General features: G+C 41.2%; 1 protein-coding gene across 1 annotated transcript in view; it reads left to right on the plus strand.

The window, feature by feature from the left end:
- The window catches only part of ATP8A2 (ATPase phospholipid transporting 8A2), a 705555-nt gene that overhangs the window by 629359 nt on the left and 52601 nt on the right, over nt 1-23595 (plus strand). The window contains exons 29-30 of the mRNA XM_049867411.1: nt 982-1104; nt 3107-3185. Of these exons, the coding sequence (XP_049723368.1) occupies nt 982-1104; nt 3107-3185 (202 nt within the window). The remainder of the gene's footprint in view (nt 1-981; nt 1105-3106; nt 3186-23595) is intronic.

Genomic DNA, 23595 nt, shown 5'->3' on the forward strand with positions numbered 1-23595 from the left:
TGCTCTGTGGTCCAAGAATCCTTTTTTGACTCTCCCTTCTCCTTCTTCATTCCCTCTCCCATTAATAACTTGGCAGAGCACTGTTTGTACATATTCACGTCCCAGTCCCTGCTACCTCCATCCTTACTTCTGCAATAGACTCAGTTCCTGGAGATGAAAGACCACCTTCCCTTCCTTCCTGCCTGCCTGCCTTTCTTCCTTTCTTTTCTTCCCTTCCTCCCTCCCTCTCCCTTCTCCCTTGCTTCCTTCCTTCTGTCCTTCCTTCCTTTCTTTTTTCTTTCTTCTTTTTTGAATCTTTAAATACCTGGTACTTATCACAGTGGCACCAGAATTTCTTTCCAATAAATGTCCATTGAGCAAATAAATGGGTGAAGTACACTGTGCTCCCTGAAATTTGAGTATAACACCAGTATGCAAAGTGGCAAAATTGTGCCTCAGCTAGCACCAACAGAAAACAGGACATCAGTTCACAAAGCTCACTGTGGTGTGACTCTCAGTCATCGCTAGTTTTATAAAAGGAACCAAAAAAAGAAAAACCGAACAAACTTGTTGCCATCAGGTCAATTTTGATTCATAGCAACCCTACAGGACAGAGTAGAACTGCCCCGTAGGGTTTCCAGGGAGCACCTGGTGGATTTGAACTGCTGACCTTTTGGTTAGCAGCCATAGCACTTAACCGTTATGCCACCAGGGTTTCCTTACAAAGGGAGGTAGTTGTTAATTTAGGAAGATTTGGTGGCTGATCAAATATTTATTATGCTGTTTTCAGCATTCAGTGTATTTATTTTATGCTGATTATGTAACAGTTAAAAATGGTCTTTTGTTTATTTTTTTTGCTTGGAGGGTGTCTGGAGAATTGTGAATCACGGACTCTCAGGTTTGGGCTTGACTGGAAATTAAGTCATCATTCCATAGAACTGAAACACTCACACTGCGTGAATCAAAAGGGCCTGCTCTAATGGGTCATTGTTCTTTGTGTAGATTTTCACGGCATTGCCGCCCTTCACTCTGGGAATCTTCGAGAGGTCTTGTACTCAGGAGAGCATGCTCAGGTTTCCACAGCTCTACAAAATTACCCAGAATGCTGAAGGCTTCAACACCAAGGTAAATACAACTTCGCTGCAAATTGTCCCCTCAAGTAGGCATAAGCCCTGCCTTTGCTCTTTCGGCTCTAGTCATCTGCCTGGGAGAGGTCTGAAGCTTTAGAGAGAAAATTTGAAAAGCAGTAAGACCACAGCCCTCCCTGCTCGATAGAGCAAGCTCAGTGAACCAGAAATGCCAAATTGGGAAGGCGGCTTCCATGTTGTATGTGGTGTTTCTCTCAATTACAGTTTGTTGACATCTTTCTCATCTGCCTCTGGGATTTACGTGGGCAGCCGCACCCATGGCCCACTTCCTGTAGGATCGACCATTAGGGAGCCCCCTCACACTTTCATAAAGCCCTGTGTCTAGGGGGACGAGGAATTAGCCCCTCCAGAGCCCTCCAGCCACAGCTGCTTGACTTTTCATCTAAAAGAAAAGGTTTATTTAGCCAGTGAGTAAAACTGGCTAGATACAAACACGGCAGTCAAGTCAGACATGGATATTTTTCTTCAGACTATAGAATCAGAGAAGATAAACCACCTAGACCAAAAAAAAAAAAAGCCTAGGTAATCCTGAGAAGACCCAGAAAAAACTGGAATAGGTGTTAAATGGATTCCTTAGTCTTCATTGGCAAAGGGGTCTGTCCCCCAGCCTGCTGGTCACGACTAAGAGTGGAAGAGGGTTGAGGGCCACCAGCCAAAAGAGAAGGTGTCTGGCGGACAGACAGAGGACGCATGATATGAACACACCTGGCCTGGCCATGTGCCTGTATTAGGCTTTCGTGCAGGGGAGAATAAGAGAGGCTCAGATGCCCAGTTCAGTTAAAATCCCGTGAGCTGGTTGTGCTCCTGATTGCTTAAGTAGCTTGTGGGACCTTAGTAAGGATGATATGGGGATGTCCCTCCCCAGTCCTCAATAAGGAACAGTCTCTGAAGGCCTTGTTTTAGAGCCAGGTACTGGTTATAGTCTTTCTTCAGAGCCGCCTTATTCTTGGGAAGGTATAATAGCAGATCTGAGACTGGGAAAAAATGTAAGGGCTCCTTTTGATCCTACTACTGTCTTCCATCCGCAGTGAGACATGGGTGGCTCATTTGATCAGAACTTGTTTACTACAGTTCTGTCAATGGGAAAATATGGCCTGTTTGTTCTTTATTATTTGCATAGATAGAATCTGTTTCCTGTAGAGTTAGAAATCAAAGGCCATGCGGGTTGGTAAGTAGAAGTAGGCAAGGGACTCATATAAAAGATAGCAGAGCTGAGAATGCCCTGCAACTTATCTGCAGGCACCTTGAAGACATTTTTTGTAGAGCAGCCACGGAAGGATAGGGAAGGATGAACACTGAACACTGGAAAAACCTCACTCTCTTATAATAATGTTTTTCACTATTTTCTGTTGTCCCTCCCATTACTTAGCATCAAGCTATATGACAAACCCCAGAACAGCTTGTAAATTTTTGATTAAACTCAATCTAGCTTACTAGTTCTATCCACTCAGTGGTTTCAAACATGATTGAAATGCACTAATGAAACGCTAGTTTAGAATCCACTAAACCTGGTGTTCTTTTGTTTGACCTTTCAAGCACTAAAATAAAAAGAATTTTAAAACATGCGTGATCTTAATCAAAATGCTAGAAATTAAAGAAAAGGGAACTTGAGTAAAATGAAAGAGTAAGAATTTTGTGTAAGAATTTACGTGTAAAATGCTTTTAATGCTTTTAGAAAGTGCACAGGCTTAGCTCATTTTTCAAATGTGGACAAGGTGTGTGTTTGTCTATGTATATGTGTGTGTATATACAAAGTTCGGTCTTTGTACTGAAGCAGTGTTATCTGGAGATCGTCCAGCCATTTGTATGTAAAAAATGAGGAAATAGTTGGGGTTTTTTTTAACTCCAAGAATAATATACTCCTTCTGGGGCTGAGCAACACCCCACGAGCACCCTTCACAATGAGGCGTTTGTGGAGAGTTAGGCAGAGGTCAAGTGATGTGGGCAGCTCCTGACTCCCTTGGTTTGTTTTCCCGTAGGTTTTCTGGGGTCACTGCATCAACGCCTTGGTCCACTCCCTCATCCTCTTCTGGTTTCCCATGAAAGCGCTGGAGCATGGTAACGGCTTCATGATTTCAACTGTCAGCAAGTCCCTCTGGTCAGCTTTTCAGTCTCTCTGGTGCCAGCGTGTTCAGTTTTCTTTTTCCAATTCTGCAGAGCTAGAGATCCCAAGAACAAACTTGAGTGCAAAAACGTACCTAAAACCAAATGATAGCTAGTCCCCAGGTTATGGCTTTTAAGTTTCATCAGTTCCGGCCTTGAGATTCCATTTTCTTTACTATGGACTGGGTAGTTAAATACTAGGAATTCTAAGCTTAATTTTCAATAAATGTTTGAGTCAGGGATCCACAGCACCATAAAATGTCAATGCCCCTTGTGCATGAGTCCGAAGTTTTCTGTTAATTATGTGCAGTTTCATTTTGCAAGTCTCACATGACTATATGCAGAATATCGCAAAGTTCTTAAGAGTTTAACCTGTACCTAGTTTTTTGAGCATCTTGTGTTCTGGAGATAGACTTTTCCAAGTTATAGCTTGAAGACTAATCCTCCAAATAGGACTTAGACTTTCTGTAGAGCCAGCAGAGGAGACTTGAGAAAGCTGGTGTGTTCTTTGTGTTTATCGGCCCTTCTTACTAGATCCAAAACACTGCCTCTTAAAGAAATATATCTGTAGTCTCAGAAACTGAAAATGTATCACTAGAATGCTACTCTTTCATCCCATTCAAACAGTAATAATCCCCCTGGGAAAAATTACTCCAAATGTTGAGGAGACAAGGCCTTTTATTGTTCAAAGAGCCAAAGAATATAATGTTTCCAAGCTTCTTTGTTTCTGTGTCAATGTGTTGAATGTTTCAAACAGAAATGATTCATTCTCACTGATATTCCTTAACCTATGAAATACTGAACATTAGAGAAAACGTGTGCACAGCCAGTAGGTGATACCAGATGACCTATTCTTTCAATTTCGTCAGACCTCTTTTTCCTTCGAGGCTCCCTAAGTCAATCAGAAAATAAAATTCCTTGCCTCTAGCTCTATCCGCAAAGAGGCATTTTGGGGGAATCATTTTCTTTTAACCCTAAAGCTGTCCTGGGACTCAACTTTACTCAGAGTAGAGTCTGTTTATTTCAAAATGGTTTTGCTAAGTAAGTTTTTTGCAAGTATGAGGGTATTGAATGTGACTTGGTTCTAGAAGCTATAACGTGTTGCTTATAGAAGGAGCCACCGTTATACTGGGATGAGCAGTGGTGGGAAACAAGATGCCCGATGAGCATAACAGCAAGTGTCCTCTCGCACCTGACCTCAGCCTTTCATACTTAGGAAGAGAAAACGAATGGCTGGCACTGGATACAAGTAGTCTCTAGACCCCTTTCACTTCTTCTCCAAACGTTGTACTGTGTTCCTAACTCAGGATGTGCTTGCCTTTGGACTCTACCCAGAAGTTTTACAAGGTGGCCATCTACTTGCCTGCTACAAAAGGAACTAATGTGGCCCCATTTGACTCTACAGACAGTGGTTTTCTAATCCTGTTGTGATCACATGTTTTGAGTTTGTCACTTACAGTGTATGATGGAATGCTATAATTTGCCTAAATCCCATTATGGAAATCCATTCACCCACCTAGTGTGGTATAAGTTTAAAAGGAGATGGACTCCCGACAGTCAACTCGGAGTTGACCCTGATTGATGGTGACCCCATGTGTGCAGGGTAAAACCGTACTCCATAGGCTTTTCAGTGGCTGATTTCTCAGAAGTAGATCACCAGCCCATTCTTCTAAGGTGCTTCTGGTGGACTCAAACCTCCAGCCTTCTGGTTAGCAGTGAGCATGTTGACCTTGCAGTACCCAGAGGCTCCTCTACCTTTATCAACTCCTCCACTTCCCACTAAATTTGGAAAGTTAACCAGCAGCCAGCCAATAGGATGATTTTTTTCAGTTTTTATTATAACAGTTATTATCATCAAATGTCATTATTTCATTATATTTATTAAACCTCCAGGGTAAGGGTTTTGTTCTAAAACAGTAACCTGCTGAGTGAAATTGTTTAAGGGGAGGTAAATTGCAAATATTAATTATAATTGGCGCAGAACAACAGAAGCCCATTGGTGTTCTTGTTCATTAGTTGACTTCCTCTAACTAGTTAAATGAATATTTAAAACAAAAATTATTATATTATTGCTCATTAACCTTATTTGTTCATGGAATATTTCTGGCCAAGACCCTGTGGTGGATTCTAAGGGTAATAAGTAAATGAACCAATGCAAGTCTTACCTTCAAAGAGTTTGCAGCCTGGGAAAAGAGATTAGATTTGTACATGAATACCTCTAATACAAGGTAGAAAACAACTGCCTCAAGTAAAATACAGATAAAGTATTATCAGATTCCAGAGGGCTGAGAGATGCCTTTCACTTGGGATTAGAAATGGTTTCTTAGAGGAGGTAAATTGAAGCTTAGCCTTGAAGTCCAAGTGGGATTTAGATGTGTAAGAATGGAGGGTGGCGTATCAGTGGAGGGAAGAACCACACAGAGTGGAGAAATCAAGGGTAGGTGTGGAAAGCTAGAAGTTCAGCACTTGAAGAGTATAAGATGGGGAAAAGTTTGAAAGTTGCATGGAAGCTAGATTGTAGAGGGATTTGAAAGTGTGGTGAAGAAATCGGGATTTAATTGTTTAGGCACTGAAGAGTCAATATAGAATTTAGATCAAGGAGAGTGTTTTAAACAGCAATTTGGGAAAAAGAATCTACTGTGTCTTACAAGGGGAATGGTGGAAGGAAAAACTGGATGCATGAATCCTAGTTAGGACACCATGTATTACAGGGGAGAGTTTAATGAGGGTGTAAACCCAGCAAATAGGAGAGAAGAGAACACATTTTGAAAGGAAAAATCATGGCGTATCTACCATGTGCCAGGCACTCTGGGGCACAATGGATATCAAAGTAAGCAAGATGGCAGTGTCTATCTTGGCCTCTTGGTGCTCACGTAAGATTGGAGTTGATCATCAGTAATGACATAAACAGGAGTGCAGTGCTTAAGCACTCAGTGGGAAGAGTGTTCTCCAGGGAAATGATATTTAAGTTCTTGAAGGATGAGTAGGGGATGGACAGGTAGGGAAAGTAGGAGTGGGGGGAGGTGGGGAAAAGCATTCCTGGTTGGCACAAAGCAAAGTGCACGTGCCCTGAGGAGCTAGAAAGAGGCCACATGCAGTAGCTCTCACTGGGACCTGGATGCTGGACTTGGACTGTTCTTTTCCACACTCCGGTGAGCATTTCAGGGTGGTGAGCATCCCTGGCCCCAGGACAGGAAATGTCCCTTCCCTCTTTCCCCATCATTGTGGCAACCATAAATCAAAGTAAGTCTCCGCCCATTTCCCTCTGCGGTCAGGTGTCCCATCCCCCATGGAGACAGCAGTGACACAGAAAAAGGGGAGAGAGGCTGGAAAGAAGGGCAAAGATGTTCCATGAGAGCCAGACCATATTAGGGATTCAGGTTTTCATCTCCATGAAGGGTTTGAGGCAGTAGGGTTATGTGCTCAGATTTGTCTCTGAAGAAGGTCTCTCACACTACCCTGTGGGAGAGCAGGGTCTAGCAAGACCTTAAGGTTTGTTTTGTTTGATTTTTTTGTGGGGAGGGGGGGATACACTGGTAGAAACGGAGAAAGAGTATAAGTTGGAGAGGACTAAGCTATAGCAAATGATCAGATGATGTGCTGTTGTATATGCTTATTTACTGTCCTAAATATAAACGAGCTCTCATTACATTCCTAATTACCATTTAGGAAGATGTAGCCACCCCATAGGAGTCCCTGGGTGGCAAAAATGATTAAGCACTCAGCTGTAACCAAAAGGTTAGTGGTTCGAACTCACCCAGAGGTGCCTAGGAAGGAAGACCTAGGAATCTGCTTTCAAAAGGTCGCAGCCTTGAAAACCCTATGGAGCAGTTCTAGTCTGAGACACATGGGGTCGACAGGAGTCGGAATCAACTCAACAGCAACTGGTTTTTTAGCTTATCTACTCCATGCCACCCCCAAAGAGGCATAGGAACACAGCACTGATTTGAGATAAAGTGGGGCACTTTAAAAGCATGGGGAACCCTGATCTAACAGAAGGACATCTTTGCCCGCACCCCCAAGTGCTGCCTAGAGCCATGTCTCAGACACCTGCCCACACGCATAGGTTCTGCTGGAAGCACTGGGTAGTTTGGCTTGACCCAGGGCTGAGGTCCCTAGAGTAAGCTACATTTCGTTTTTTGGTCCTATGTGAATTATGTCGCAAAGAGTGGTGAATTTTGCTAGGAAATTCTCATGATACATATCAGCACTGAACACTTGAGACAATATAATTGTCAGAAAGAAATGTTTTGGTCAAGGGGTGGGCACATTGTTCATTTCCTAGAATGCTTCCAAGAATGTTGCTTCGCTTATTTTTGCGTGGTTTTGGATAGAAGTTTCAAAGCACTTTTTTGCTGATGAAGTTTGTGATGATTCATTTCAGGTTTCAAAATAACTTTTTTCACTCGAGCAATCAGTGAATCAGATGTCTTCCAACCATCATAGCCTTTCACTTACTCCCGAGACCTGCCTGCAGCTCCCGTTCTTTGGTGTGAGAAGTGATTCTAGGCTGAACCAGGGCTGTCACCTATGCAGGGGCTGACATTGATCAAGAGCCTTGGTGCCAAGTTTCGCATTGGTGTATCCAGTCTGCATATTTGGGCATCGTTCCTTGCAGTGCAATGTGGTAACTGGCAAAAGAACAGAAAATTTATTTTCATTTGAAAAGGGAAAGTGTTCAGAATTTTCTTTATGAAATTAAAGAGTGAGCAGACTGGATAGAGACTATACTAACCAACAGAGAAAGTTCTTAAGTTTTTTTCTTCTTTCTCCACAGTCCACACCCTGAAAACCATCCCTATCCCCCCTTTTTTTTTTAATTTTTATTGTGCTTTAAGTGAAAGTTTACAAATCAAGTCAGTCTCTCGCATAAAAACTTATATATACCTTGCCACATACTCCCAATTACTCTCCCACTAATTTTTTCTTTTTTTTAATGAGACAGCCCGCTCTCTCCCTCCACTCCCTCTTTTCGTGTCCGTTTCACCAGCTTCTAACCTCCTCGACCCTCTCATCTCCCCTCCAGGCAGGAGATGCCAACATAGTCTCAAGTGTCCACCTGATCCAAGAAGCTCACTCCTCACCAGCATCCCTCTCCAACACACTGTACAGTCCAATCTATGTCCGAAGAGTTGGCTTCGGGAATGGTTCCTGTCTTGGGCCAACAGAAGGTCTGGGGGCCATGACCATCGGGGTCCTTCCAGTCTCAGTCAGACCATTAAGTCTGGTCTTTTTATGAGAATTTGGCGTCTGCATCCCACTGGTCTCCCGCTCCCTCAGGGGTTCTCTGTTGTGTACCCTGTCAGGGCAGTCATTGGTTATAGCCAGGCACCATCTAGTTCTTCCGGTCTCAGGATGATGTAGTCGCTGGTTCATGTGGCCCTTTCTGTCTCTTGGGCTTGTAATTGCCTTGTGTCCTTGGTGTTCTTCATTCTGCTTTGATCCACATGGATTGAGACCCACTGATGCATCTTGGATGGCTGCTTGCTAGCATTTAAGACCCCAGACACCACTCTTCAAAGTGGGATGCAGAATGTTTTCTTAATAGATTTTATTATGCCAGTTGACTTAGATGTCCCCCTGAAACCATGGTCCCCAAACACCTGCCCCTGCTACACTGGCCTTTGAAGGATTTAGTTTATTCACGAAACTTCTTTGCTTTTCATTTAGTCCACTTGTGCTGACCTCCCCTGTATTGTGTGTCTTTCCCTTCACCTGAAGTAGTTCTTATCTACTATCTAATTAGTGAATACCCCTCTCTCACCCTGCTCCCTCCCACCTCTCGTATCCACAAAAGAATGTTTTCTTCTCAGTTTGAAGTCTTTCTCAAGTTCTTATAATAGTGGTCTTATACAATATTTGTCCTTTTGCAACTGACTAATTTCACTCAGCATAATGCCTTCCAGGTTCCTCCATATTATGAAATGTTTCATGGATTCCTCACTGTTCTTTATCGATGCGTAGTATTCCATTGTGTGAATATACCACAATTTATTTATCCATTCATCCGTTGATGGGCACCTTGGTTGATTCCATCTTTTTGCTCTTGTAAACAGTGCTGCAATAAACATGGGCGTGAATGTATCTGTTCGTATAAAGGCTCTTATTTCTCTAGGATATGTTCCGAGGAATGGGATTGCTGGTTCGTATGGTAGCTCTATTTCTAGGTTTTTAAGGAAGCACCAAATCGATTTCCAAAGTGGTTGTACCATTTTACATTCCCACCAGCAGTGTAGAAGTGTTCCACTCGCTCCACAGCCTCTCCAACATTTATTATTTTGTGTTTTTTTAGATTAATGCCAGCCTTGTTGGCGTGAGATGAAATCTCACTATAGTTTAGATCAGCATTTCTCTAATGGCTGATGATCATGAACATTCCCTCATGTATCTGTTAGCTACCTGAATGTCTTCTTTAGTGAAGTGTCTATTCATATCTTTTGCCCTTTTTTTAATTGGGTTATTTCCCTTTTTGTAGTTGAGTTTTTGCAGTATCATGTAGATTTTAGAGATCAGGTGCTGATCGGAAATGTCATAGCTAAAAACTTTTTCCCAGTCTGTAGGTAGTCTTTTTACTCTTTTGGTGAAGTCTTTGGATGAGCATAGGTGTTTGATTTTTAGGAGCTCCCAGTTATTTAGTTTTTCCTCTGCATCCTTACTAATGTTTTATATACTGTTTATGGCATGTATTAGGGCTCCTAACACTGTCCCTATTTTTTCTTCCATGATCTTTATCGTTTTAGATTTTATATTTAGGTCTTTGATCCATTTTGAGTTAGTTTTTGTGCATGGAGTGAGGTATGGGTCTTGTTTCATTTTTTTGCAGATGGATATCCAGTTATGCCAGCACCATTTGTTAAAAAGACTGTCTTTTCCCCATTTAACTGTTTTGGGGCCTTTGTCAAGTATCAACTGCTCATATGTGGATGGATTTATGTCTGGATTCTCAATTCTGCCCCATTGGTCTATGTATCTGTTGTTGTACAAGTACCAGGCTGTTTTGAGCACTGTAGTGGTATAAAAAAAAAAAAAAATTGTAGTGGTATAATAGGTTCTAAAATCAGGTAGAGTGAGGCCTCCCACTTTGTTCTTTTTCAGTAATGCCTCCGTATGAAGTTGTTGATTTGTTTCTCCATCTCATTAAAGAATGTCATTGGGATTTGGATCGGAATTGCGTTACATGTATAGATGGCTTTTCGTAGAATAGACATTTTTATAATGTTAAGTCTTCCTATCCATGAGCAAGGTATGTTTTTCCACTTATGTAAGTCTCTTTTGGTTTCTTGCAGAAGTGTACTGTAGTTTTCTTTGTATAAGTCTTTTACATCTCTGATGAGATTTATTCCTAAGTATTTTATCTTCTTGGGGGCTACTGTAAATGGCATTGATTTGGTGATTTCCTGTTCAATATTCTTTTTTGTTGGTGTAGAGGAATCCAACTGATTTTTGTATGCTTATCTTGTATTCTGCTACTCTGCTGACCTCTTCTATTAGTTTCAGTAGTTTTCTGGAGGATTCCTTAGGGTTTTCTGTGTAGAAGATCTTATCATCTGCAAAAACAGATACTTTTACTTCTTCCTTGCCAATCTGGATGCTCTTTATTTCTTTATCTAGCCTGATTGCTCTGGCTAGGACTTCCAGCACAATGTTGAATAAGAGCGGTAATAAAGGGCTTCCTTGTCTGGTTCCTGATCTCAGTGGGAATGCTTTCAGGCTCTCTCCGTTTAGGGTGATGTTGGCTGTTGGCTTTGTATAAATGCCCTTTGTTATGCTGAGGAATTTTCCTTGTACTCTTATTTTGCTGAGAGTTTTTATCATGAATGGGTGTTGAACTTTGTCAAATGCCTTTTCTGCATCAATTGATAAAATCATGTGATTCTTGTCTTTTGTTTTATTTATGTGGTGGATTCCATTAATTGTTTTTCTAATGTTGAACCATCCCTGCATACCTGAATCCCACTTGGTATGAATCCCACTTGGTCGTGGTGAATTATTTTTTTGATATGTTGTTGAATTCTATTGGCTAGAATTTTGTTGAGGATTTTTGCATCTACATTCATGAGGGATATAGGTCTATAATTTTCTTTTTTGTGATGTCTTCACCTGGTTTTGGTATCACGGACATGGTGGCTCTATAGAATGAGTTTGGGAGTGTTCTGTCCTTTTCTATGCTCTGAAATACCTTTAGTAGTAGTGGTGTTAACTCTTCTCTGAAAGTTTGGTAGAACTCTTCAGTGAAGCCGTCCGGACCAGGGCTTTTTTTGTTGTTGGGAGTTTTTCAATTACTTTTTCAATCTCTTCCTTTGTTATGGATCTATTTAGTTTTTCTACTTCTGTTTGTGTTAGTATAGGTAGGTAGTGTGTTTCTAGGAATTCATCCATTTCTTCTAGGTTTTCAAATTTGTTTAAGTACAATTTTTCATAGTAATCCGATTCTTTTAATTTCAATTGGGTCTGTTGTGATATCGGCCATCTCATTTCTCATTCAGTTTATTTGCTTCCTCTCCTGTTTTTCTTTTGTCAGTTTGGCCATTGGTTTCTCAATTTTCTTGATTTTTTCAAAAGACCAGCTTTTGGTCTTGTTAATTCTTTCAGTTCTTTTTCCCTTTTCTGTTTCCTTTAGTTCAGCTCTAATTTTGATTATTTGTTTTCTTCTTATGCCTGAGGGTTTCTTTTGTTGCTCTCTTTTTATTTGTTCAAGTTGTAGGGATAATTCTTTGATTTTGGCCCTTTTTTCTTTTTGAATGGGTGCGTTTATTGATGTAAATTGACCTCGGAGCACCACTTTTGCTGTGTCCCAAAGGTTCCAGTAGGAAGTGTTTTCATTCTCATTGGATTCTCTGAATTTCTTTATTCCATCCTTAATGTCTTCTGTAATCCAGTCTTTTTTGAGCAGGGTATTGTTCAGTTTCCAAGTGTTTGATTTCTTTTCCCTGCTTTTCCTGTTATTGATTTCCACTTTTATGGCCTTATGGTCAGAGAAGATGCTTTGTAATATTTCAGTATTTTGGATCCTGCTAAGACTTGCTTTATGACCTTATATGTGGTCTACTCTAGAGAATGTTCCATGTGCACTAGAAAAAAAAGTATAGTTGGTTGCTCTTGGGTGGAGTGTTCTGTATATGTCTACGAGGTCAGGCTGGTTGATTGTGGCATTTAGATCTTCTTTGTCTTTGTTGAGCTTCTTTCTGCATGTTTTGTCCTTCACCGAAAGTGGTGCGTTGCAGTCTCCTACTATTATTGTAGAGCTTCTATCTCACTTTTCAGTGCCGATGGAGTTTGCTTTATGTATCTTTCAGCCCTGTCATTGGGCGCATATTTAATATGGTTATATCTTCTTGGTGTATTGTCCCTTTAATCATTATATAGTGTCCTTCCTTATCCTTTCTGATGGATTTAACTTTAAAGTCTATTTTGTCAGAAATTAATATTGCCACTCCTGCTCTTTTTCAATTTTTGTTTGCTTGATATATTTTTTTCCATCCTTTGAGTTTTAGTTGGTTTGTGTCTCTAAGTCTAAGGTGTGTCTCTTGTAGGCAGCATATAGATGGATCTTGTTTTTTAATCCATTCTGCCACTCTCTGTCTCTTTATTAGTACATTTTGTCCATTTACATTCAGGGTAATTATGGATAGGTATGAATTTAGTGCTATCATTTTGATGTCTTTTTTTGTCTGTTGTTGACAGTTTCTTTTTCCCACTTGATTTTATCTGCTGAGCAGATTATCTTTATATATTGTCCTTTCCTCATATTTGTTGTTGATTTTGTTTCTGCTGAGTCTCTATTTTTTTCTTGTATTTTGTTTTGATGAGTAGGATAGTTTGTCTCCTTGTGGTTACCTTATTATTTACCCCTGCTTTTCTAAATTTAAACCTAGCTTTTATTTCTTTGTATCGCCGTGTCTTCCTCTCCATGTGTAAGGTGTATGATTACATTTCTTAGTCCCTCTTTATTATTTTAATGTTGTCTTCTGTTATGTAATACCATTGCTGTTACCCTGTTTTGAGCTTTTATATATATATATAAAATCTTGCTTTGTTTTTTTGGATTTCCCTGTCTGGTTTGTCTTCTGGTTGCTCTGCCCAGTGTTCTAGTCTTGGGTTGATACCTGATATTATTGATTTTCTAACCAAAGAACTCCCTTTAGTATTTCTTGTAGTTTTGGTTTGGTTTTTACAAATTCCCTCAACTGTGTTTATCTGGAAATGTCTTAATTTCACCTTCATATTTAAGAGACAGTTTTGATGGATATATGATTCTTGGCAGGCAATTTTTCTCCTTCAAATTTTTAAGTATGTCATCCCATTGCCTTCTTACCTGCATGGTTTCTGCTGAGTAGTCAGAGCTTATTCTTATTCGCACTCCTTTGTAGGTGACTTTTCGTTTATCCCTCTCTGCTCTTATAGTTCTCTCTTTATCTTTGGTTTTGGCAAGTTTGATTATAATATGTCTTGGTGACTTTCTTTTAAGATCTACCTTATGTGGAGTTCGATGAGCATCTTGGATAGATATTTTCTCATCTTTCTTGATATCAGGGAAGTTTTCTGCCAACAAATCTTCAACAATTCTCTCTGTATTTTCTGTTATCCCTCCCTGCTCTGGTACTCCAATCACTCGTAGGCTATTTCTCTTGATACAGTCCCACATGATTCTTACGGTTTCTTCATTTTTTTTTAATTCTTTTATCTGATTTTTCTTCAGATATATTAGTGCCAAGTGATTTATCTTCAAGTTCTGAAATTCTAGCTTCTACTTGCTCAGTTTTGCTCCTCTGACTTTCTATTGAGTTGTCTAATTCTGTAATTTTATTGTTCATCTTCTGAATTTCTGATTTCTGTCTGTCTATGGATTTTTCCAGCTTATTAAACTTTTCAGTATGTTCCTGAATAATCTTTCTAATTTCTTCAGTTCCTTTATCTTTGTGTTCCTTGGCTTGTTCTGTGTATTGCCTCATTTCCTTCCTGATGTCTTGGGTTCTGCATATTAAACTTTTGTGTTCTGGCTCTGGTAATTCCAGGAATGCACTTTCAAGTAGAAGATCTCTGGATTCTTTGTTTTGAGAGCCTGTTGAGGTGATCATGGCCTGTTTCTTTATGTGGCTTAATATTGACTGTTGTCTCCTAGCCATCTACAAGTTATTAGTTTATGCTTGCTTACTGTGTCATAGCTTCTTGCTTTGTTTTGTTTTGGTATACCCCTATGGGTTGCTTGAGTGAGCTAGCTTGGTTATTTTTGCCTTTAGAGCTCTGATGTCTTGTCCCCAGATGGCTAGAGCTGTTATCAGGTGTATCAGTCTAGGAGTCCATTCAGTTTTCTTATATGAATTCAGCTCAGGTTTCCAGGTAGCTGATATTAAGTGTGTGGTACAGGCTCTGTCATACAGTCTTATAGGGACGGGGGTGATTGATGTATATACTGGTATCCGACTGTAGCAGGGGGTCACGCTCTGAACAAGGCAGGCAGCTGAGAACCGACCCCTGAGTGTCTCTGTGGGAAGCATGTCCCTGTTCCCTAGAGCATGCAGGTGGGTGGGTTCTGCAGAGGGACCATGGGCACCCAAAGTTTTTGCTTGTAAGGTCTGAGAGGTACCAGTTATCTTTCAACCCCTGCCACGGGTGGCTTGGTCACCTGAGTGGAGCTACCAGTCCTTAGGTTCCTGATGTGGGTAGGTGAGGACCTTGTTTAATAGGCAAAGCAATGTGAAATGTCAAATGCCCACTTCTCCACCACACAGCTGAAATGGTTGGAGTCTTCCAACAAGGGCCTATTCTCCCGGAATAGGCCCACACAGGTCTATGCAGAAGGGAAAGGTGCTCAAAGTCCACGGACGGCTTATGCCTAGACAGGAGGCGCTTCTGTCCTGAGCTCCCCTGGTTAGTCGAGCTAGCAAATTATCTTTTCACCCCAGTTGCAAATTTTTTCCTTCCCCAAGGCCAGGAGGATGGCACTAGGTGCTCAGCAGGCCCTATCTCAGGCCCAGGGAATTCAGCCACTGAAGCTGGCTTGGGGATAGGGGGACGCGGTAGAATATTCGCAAGTACTTAGCTTTTGCCGAGAGCGCCATTCTTCTCAGGTTCCGGAGGTGTGAGTAGGCTGTGTGGGTGGCTTCTTCTCCCTGAGGAAACTGCGGCCGAACACTAGTACCAGTCTGCTGCCGCCACTCCTGCGGATGGTGCCTCAGAGCTCCTCTCAATTCAGGCCCAGTAACTTCTCTCTGCTTCTGAATGGTCTCTTCCTCCCCCGCCCCTCAGTTCGTTTTCTAAGCTTGCCTTTGAAGCTCAGGGCTCCCAGCTTGTCACAAATACACTCGTTTCACTTGTCTTTTCTGGTCTTTGTTGTAAAGAGAGCTCTCCTGAAGCGTCTATCTATTCTGGCATCTTGGCTCCACCTCTCCCCATCCCCTTTTTAAGAAGAAATTATACTGTGTAGATTCTTAGTGCATGGGCAGTAAATAAGCAACAGGGTCTTTCAGCATTTGGGGAAAAGGCTAGTTTATACCTTTATATCAAAATAAATATTATTTATTAAAAAATATGTGCCACTATAAGATCAGACATATTTTATATACTGAAATAATTGTTCACATGTATAAAGTAAAACTGAGCCAACCCCTCTCTGCCTGTGGCATCTTTGCGTCATTTTAGTTTGAATTGTTTATGACCCTTAGTATGTTACTCTAAATTTGGTTGTTTTATAACATGTAAATTTTGATGACTTGCATTGTTTCACCTTAAGCTAAGTTTGGCAGGATTGCTAACGTTCTCTGAGATTGCAATTTCTTATGCTTAGTTATTTATTGGGTAAGATAGAGATGCTCTAGCTACCTCGTTTGAGAGGAAAACGAGCAATAAGAACAATGGCCATTTCCACTGTGACCTTGAGGAAGAGTCCCTGGATTGACAGACCTGGGCTCTAAACTCTGGTTTTTTGTTCCTCTTTCTGTGCCTCAGTTTCCCTATAGGAATATAACACTAATACCTGCCTTTCTCTCTGGCAAGACCATGGTAAAGATCAAAGAAAACTGTAAATTTAAAAAAGTTAATAACACCAGTACAGCGTGGTGTCATATAGTCATATTAGTGGAATTTCAGCTTCATTCTTTCTTTAAAGGCCTAAAGTTTCTTCAAAAGCCATGCTAAATAAAATGAATGCTTGCCCAGGTCTTTGAGACCTCACCAAATGAGTGAATGAATGAATGAATAGGGCAATAAATGCTTATATTCTATATGCAAGGCTAACCCTGGATGCAGGAGATACAGCCATACACATGACAGGCAAAGTCCCCTGCCCTTAAGACTAACATCTAATGAAGGTAGGCCGTGAACAATAACAGATCCCAGAAGTGTCACAGAGGAGGAAGGTCAAGGTAAAATGGAATGGTTTCCAAGGAAAATTAATAGGGCTAGCCTCCCTGACAATGTGGAAACAGAGTTGAAAAATGAAGGTTTTTTTTTTTTTGGCCAGATGCCATGGAGTCAACCCAACTCTTGGAAGCCCTATGTGTGTCAGAGTAGAACTGAGCTCCATAGGGTTCTCAATGGCTGATTTTTCAGAAGCAGGTCTCCAGGCCTTTCTTCCAAGGCACCTCTGGGTGGATTCAAGCCACCAATCTTTGGGTTAGCAGCAGAGTGCGTTACCCTTTGTAACACCCAAGGACTCCTTGAAAGATAAGTAGGAGTGAGTTATTAAAGAGTTTCCTTAGAAAAGGATTTCCAGATGAGGGAATAGCATGGGATTGCAAGTGAAAGAAGGCATATGTGGGTAGAGGATTGGGGTCAGGGGCAGAGTGTGAGGCACAGATTGCCTTGGGATGATGAGGATGGAGACCCAGAAAGAGGTCATATCTTTTCAGGTCTTTGGGACAAGTGAACCTTTCAGATTATAAGTGTAATGGAAACCATGACATGCTTTAAGCAGGGAGCCATATGACCTGATGTATTCTAATATAACCATACTGGCAAGAATGACTGTCGGTGTCTAGTTGGTTGGCTGTTGCATAGTCTAGCATAGTGGCAACAGCGGTAGAGAGAATGGAATGGATTAAAGAGAAGTTTTGTTGTTGTTGTTAGGTGCCGTCGAGTTGATTCTGACTCATAGCAACCCCATGCACAACAGAACGAAACACTGCCTGGTCCCGAGCAATCCTTATAATCGTTGTTATGCTTGAGTTCATTGTTGCAGCCGCTGTGTCAATCCACCTCGTTGAGGGTCTTCCTTCTTTCTGCTGACCCTGTACTCTGCCAAGCATGATGTCCTTCTCCAGGGACTGGTCCCTCCTGACAACGTGTCCAAAGTATGTAAGATGCAGTATCGCCATCCTTGCTTCTAAGGATCATTCTCGTTGTACTTCTTCTAAGACAGAATTGTTCATTCTTTTGGCAGTCCATGGTATATTCAATATTCTTCGGCAACACCATGATTCAAAGGCGTCAATTTCTTCTTTGGTCTTCCTTATTCATTGTCCAGCTTTCACATGCATATAATGCGATTGAAAATACCATGGCTTGGGTAAGGCACACCTTAGTGTTCAAGGTGACATCTTTGCCCTTCAACGCTTTAAAGAGGTCCTTTGCAGCAAATTTACCCAATGCAATGCGTTTTTTGATTTCTTGACTGCTACTTCCATGGCGGTTGATTGTGGATCCAAGTAAAATGAACTCCTTGACAACTTCAATCTTTTCTCCGTTTATTTTGATGTTACTCATTGTTCCAGTTGTGAGGATTTTTGTTTTCTTTAGGTTGAGGTGTAATCCATACTGAAGGCTGTGGTCTTTGATCTTCATTAGTGTTTCAAGTCCTTTTCACTTTCAGCAAGCAAGGCTGTGTCATCCGCATAACGCAGGTTGTTAATGAGTCTTCTTCCAATCCTGATGCCCCGTTCTTCTTCATATAGTCCAGCTTCATGTATTATTTGTGCAGCATACAGATTGAATAGGTATGGTAAAAGAATACAACCCTGACGCACACCTTTCCTGATTTTAAACCAATCAGTATCCCCTTGTTCTGTCAAACAACGGCCTCTTGATCTATGTAAAGGTTCTTCATGAGCACAATTAAGTGTTCTGGAATTCCCATTCTTTGCAATGTTATCCATAATTTGTTATGATCCACGCAGTCGAATGCCTTTGCATAGTCAATAAAACACAGGTAAACATCCTTCTGGTATTCTTTGCTTTCAGCCAGGATCCATCTGACATCAGCAATGATATCCCTGTTTGCATGTCCTCTTCTGAAACTGGCCTGAATTTCTGGCTGTTCCCTGTTGATGTACTGCTGCAGCCATTTTTGAATGATCTTCAGCAAAATTTTGCTTGTGTGTGATATTAATGATATTGTTCTATAATTTCCACATTCATTTGGATCACCTTTCTTGGGAATAGGCATAAATATGGATCTCTTCCAGTCAGTTGGCCAGGAAGCTGTCTTCCATATTTCTTGGCATAGACGAGTGAGCACCTCCAGTGCTGCATCCGTTTGTTGAAACATCTCAATTGATATTCCATCAATTCCTGGAGCCTTGTTTTTCACCAATGCCTTCAGAGCAGCTTGGGCTTCTCTCTTCATCACCATCGGTTCCTGATCATATGCTACCTCTTGAAATGTTTGAACATTGACTAATTCTTTTTGGTATAATAACTCTGTATATTCCTTCCATCTTCTTCTGATGCTTCCTGTGTCGTTTGATATTTTCCCCATAGAATCCTTCACTATTGCAACTCGAGTCTTGAATTTTTCCTTCAGTTCTTTCAGCTGGAGAAATGCTGAGAGTGTTCTTTCCTTTTGGTTTTCTATCTCCAGCTCTTTGCACATGTCATTATAATACTTTGTCTTCTCGAGATATCCTTTGAAATCTTCTGTTCAGTTCTTTTACTTCATCAATTCTTCCTTTTGCTTTTGCTGCTTGACGTTCAAGAGCAGGTTTCAGAGTCTCCTCTGACATCCCTTTTGGTCTTTTCTTTCTTTCCTGCCTTTTCAATGACTTCTTGCTTTCTTCATGTATGATGTTCTTGATGTCATTCCACAACTCGTCTGGTCTTTGGTCACTAGTGTTCAGTGCGTCAAATCTATTCTTCCGATGGTCTCAAAATTCAGGTGGGATATACTCAAGGTCATATTTTGGCTCTCGTGGACTTGTGATTTTCTTCAGTTTCAGCTTGAACTTGCATATGAGCAATTGATGGTCTGTTCCACAGTCAGCCCCTGGCCTTGTTCTGACTGATACTATTGAGCTTTTCCAGCGTCTCTTTCCACAGATGTAGTCAATATGATTTCTGTGTGTTCCATCTGGCAAGGTCCATGTGTATAGTTGCCGTTTATGTGGGTGAAAGAAGGTATTTGCAATGAAGAAGTCATTGGTCTTGCAAAATTCTGTCATTCGATCTCTGGCATTGTTTCTATCACCAAGGCCATATTTTCCAACTACTGATCCTTCTTGTTTCCAACTTTCCTATTCCAATCGCCAGTAGTTGTCAATGCATCTTGATTGCATGTTCGATCAATTTCAGACTGAAGCAGCTGATAAAAATATTCTGTTTTTTCATCTTTGGCCCTAGTGGTTGGTGTGTAAATTTGAATAACAGTCATATTAACTGGCCTTCCTTGTAAGCGTACAGATATTATCCTATCACTGACAGCGTTGTACTTCAGGATAGATCTTGAAATATTCTTTTTTACGATGTATACAACACTGCCCCTCTTCAAGTTGTCATTCTCAGCATAGTAGACTATATGATTGGCCAATTCAAAATGGCCTATACCAGTCCATTTCAGCTCACTAATGCCTAGGATATCGATGTTTATGCGTTCCATTTCATTTTTCACGATTTCCAATTTTCCTAGATTCATACTTTGTACATTCCAGGTTCCAATTATTAGTGGATGTTTGCAGCTGTTTCTTCTCATTTTGAGTCGTACCACATAAGCAAATGAAGGTCCCGAAAGCTCTACTCCACCCACATCATTAAGGTCGACTCTACTTTGAGGAGGCAGCTCTTCCCCAGTCATCTTTTGAGTGCCTTCCAACCTGGGGGGCTCATCTTCCAGCACTATATCAGACAGTGTTCCGCTGCTATTCATAGAGTTTTCACTGGCTAATGCTTTTCAGAAGTAGACTGCCGGGTCCTTCTTCCTAGTCTGTCTTAGTCTGGAAGCTCAGCTGAAACCTGTCCTCCACGTGTGACCCTGTTGGTATCTGAATACCTGTGGCATAGCTTCCAGCATCACAGAACACGCAAGCTCTCACAGTACGACAAACTGACAGACATGTGGGGGAAAGAGCTATTTAAGAAATGCAATTCCAAGGGTCCAGTACTGCTTTAATTAATACTTCCCTAACTCTATCTGATTGTACCGTGTCCTAAACCTGTCAGGAAAATGTGCTACTGTAGTCAGAAAGACCAGCAAAATGCTATAGTTTAAAGTAAGGCTATATGAAACAATATGCTGACATCTTGCTTCCATTTAAAAATCACTGACATTCCTGTTATGGTTTTAAAAGTTCTAAACTAAAGGGAAAAGATCCAGAGACCATTGTTAAATGCTCTGGGGAGAAAGAGGGGGGTGATATTAACTGAATGTGGCCTCTGTCATTTGGGAAACCTGCTAGGAGGACAGAGTGTGGCTGAAGTTCATAAAATCCTAAAGCAAATGGAATTTGCTCACTAAAAACTAGAAAGGCAGGACACTCTGCACGCATTTTACATTTAAACAAATGAAACTATCGCTTATAAACCTAAGTAACTAGTTACTAACTCAATCATCATAATAAGCAAATTCAAGTTTTTCTTTTTTCTGCTTTGGTTTATTTTAAACAAAGTAAAGAACTGCTAAGATAAATCTTCACCTTTAGAGTTTACTTTTCTGTATGATAGCCATGTTCTGTCTCACACATTCTGTACCACTTTAGGAAGCAGAATTGGGCTGGAAGGGTTATTATTTTCATTCAGTTAAATATGTCTGTGCTTCAATGTCTCTGAATAAGTTCTGTATCATACATGAGGAGTCCCTGGGTGATACAAGCAATTAAGCCCTGGACTACTAATCATAAAGGTTATTGGTTCGAGTCCACTCAGAGGTGCCTCAGAAAAAAGGCCTGGTGATCTACTTCCAAAAACTCAGCCAATGAAAACCCTTTGGAACACAGTTCTACTCTGTCACACATGGGGTGGCCATGAGTCGGAATGGACTCCATAGCTACTTGTTGTTTTTTTTTTTTAATTGCGTATATTTCAGAAAGTTAAGATTGGCGTAATACCATAAGAAGCATGAGCCAGGGTTCCCGGATTTCACCATTTATAACTTTAGCCAGAAGTTGGATCAAGATTTATTAGCCAGGGAAGGAAAAGCTTAAGCAATAAAAGGTTTATTTCTCACTCATGTCACCACGAGTGGAAGAATGCATTGTCATGGGGCCCCATTTAGTGACTGGTCCATGAGTTCATCCTAAGCCTTGACAACTGGGGGGATGATGGGGCGGGGGAGAGCATAAGGAGAAGGACACCTGATCTGAACTGTTTTGACAGGAAGGAAAACATTTTTCATCACTCTTGCCCAAGTCTGTTTGGCAAGAATGAGTCAACGGGACCTGTGGGTAAAGGGCCTAGTTTTTCCCCAAATAAATTGACCTTTGTCCTTGGCTCCGGAGAAATAGCCCTTGGAGTAACTGGGGCTATTTGGTCTGGGACTTCCAGGCCACACCTAAAGATTTGTGCTGGAGTGTGGGGGACTGGCTAGACCAGAAAAGTCTCACCTGGGAGGCCGATAACAACTAGCCTCAGAAGACATGATTTAGCCTATCATGCAGGACTGGTCAATAAAAGTTCGGAACCTAAGGCTCTGTGAGCTTCCTGGTTGGCAAGAACATTTGCTCTGGGAGGGTAGTGTATCCCTGGGGACATGGAAGCTCCACATTGGGAACCCTCCCAGACCTCGTCACATGCATGTCATTTGTATCATTTTGGCTGTAATAAATCTGAAGTTGTAAGTATGGTATACTCTTCGTGAATCCTGTGAGTTGTTCCAGTGAATTTCAAACCCAAAGGAGCAGTAGAAGCCAGCAGATCAGAAAGTAAGGGCATTGTGTGGACCCCCAAGCTTGCAGCGGGCATCCTGAAGAGGTAGTAGGAAACCAGCCCCAAAGTGGTGACCAGCAGATCAGAAGATTGGGGTGCCATGTGGACCCCCCAAAGCTTATTGCCTATTTGGCAGTCTGAAGGATGATATCCTTTTAACTTTTGAGCTCTGACCTAGCTCTGGCTGGCTAGGGTCAGAGGAGGCAGCTGGTAAGGAGGTTGGAGATGCAGGAATGTGAAGACTGGATCAGTCTCCATGTTATGGGGACTGGATTCATGCTGGTCCTTCCACAGGTCCCTATCTAGGTACAAGGAGATGGGAAGTGTCATTTAGCCACGTTTTCAGGAAGAAGAAATAGGTTTGTAGCCACACTAGGTGACCGTTTGACATTGACAATCAAGTTTACTTTGCATCATTTTACTTCTTAGTTTTAGTAAACAAAAATGCAAAAAGAGGATTGAAGTTTGAGTTTCCTGTTCTTAACTTTATCTAGCAGAAATATCAGTAGAGAGGAAGAAAATTCAGCAGAAAGCTTACATAACCAGGAACTTAACCCAGCACTTGTTATGAGTGTAACTATAATCACTAACACTTGTATAAACTCTACCTTTTATAAAGCTCTTTCCAATTTTTATATCTGTTCTTTAAAGAGAAAGATTTAAAAAGAAAAAGTACGTTTTTCTTTCTTCATTAACATGTAGTGTTGGAAGCAGAAAGAATAGTTTCAGTTACAGTACAGAGAGTCCCCACGTAAGAACAGGCTATGTTCTAGAAGTTCATTTGGAGATTAGTTATTTGAAGCTTGGACTAATCTTCAGTCTTGATATAAATCTTCGAGTAGATAGTTGGCAGTGTACCTCCTTTCAACCTCTAAAGCCTTAAGAGAGCCAGAGCGAGGTGGGGGAGAGGGACTCAGTTAATCTTCTGGAATTTGGGCTCTTTCGAAATAGTGCTGGTGGAAGGGTCTTGAAGTAAAAGGGTGAGAGAGAGAAAGCAGGAGAAACTCGGCATCTGCTTCTGACCAAAATTTTCTTGGCAAAAGCCTTGATGTCAGGGATTAGTGCCATTGCTGCCTCAGTTCTCCCCACTGAGTCAGCCTCGGTGAGGCACCGCCTGAGCTTTGCAATTTAGGTGTCCCACAGACTCTTACAGAATTAAAAATAACATACTGTACATAGATGTGCCCATCTGTTTTCTTAATTATTGAACCCTATCTTTTCTGGCTGTACAGTTCTACATTGTAACTTTAGTCTTCAAATGTTGCCTTTTTGTCAGAGCCAATTTGGAGTCCATTTT

This window comes from Elephas maximus, chromosome 23 (genome assembly GCF_024166365.1).
Source record: "Elephas maximus indicus isolate mEleMax1 chromosome 23, mEleMax1 primary haplotype, whole genome shotgun sequence".
NCBI lineage: Eukaryota > Metazoa > Chordata > Mammalia > Proboscidea > Elephantidae > Elephas > Elephas maximus.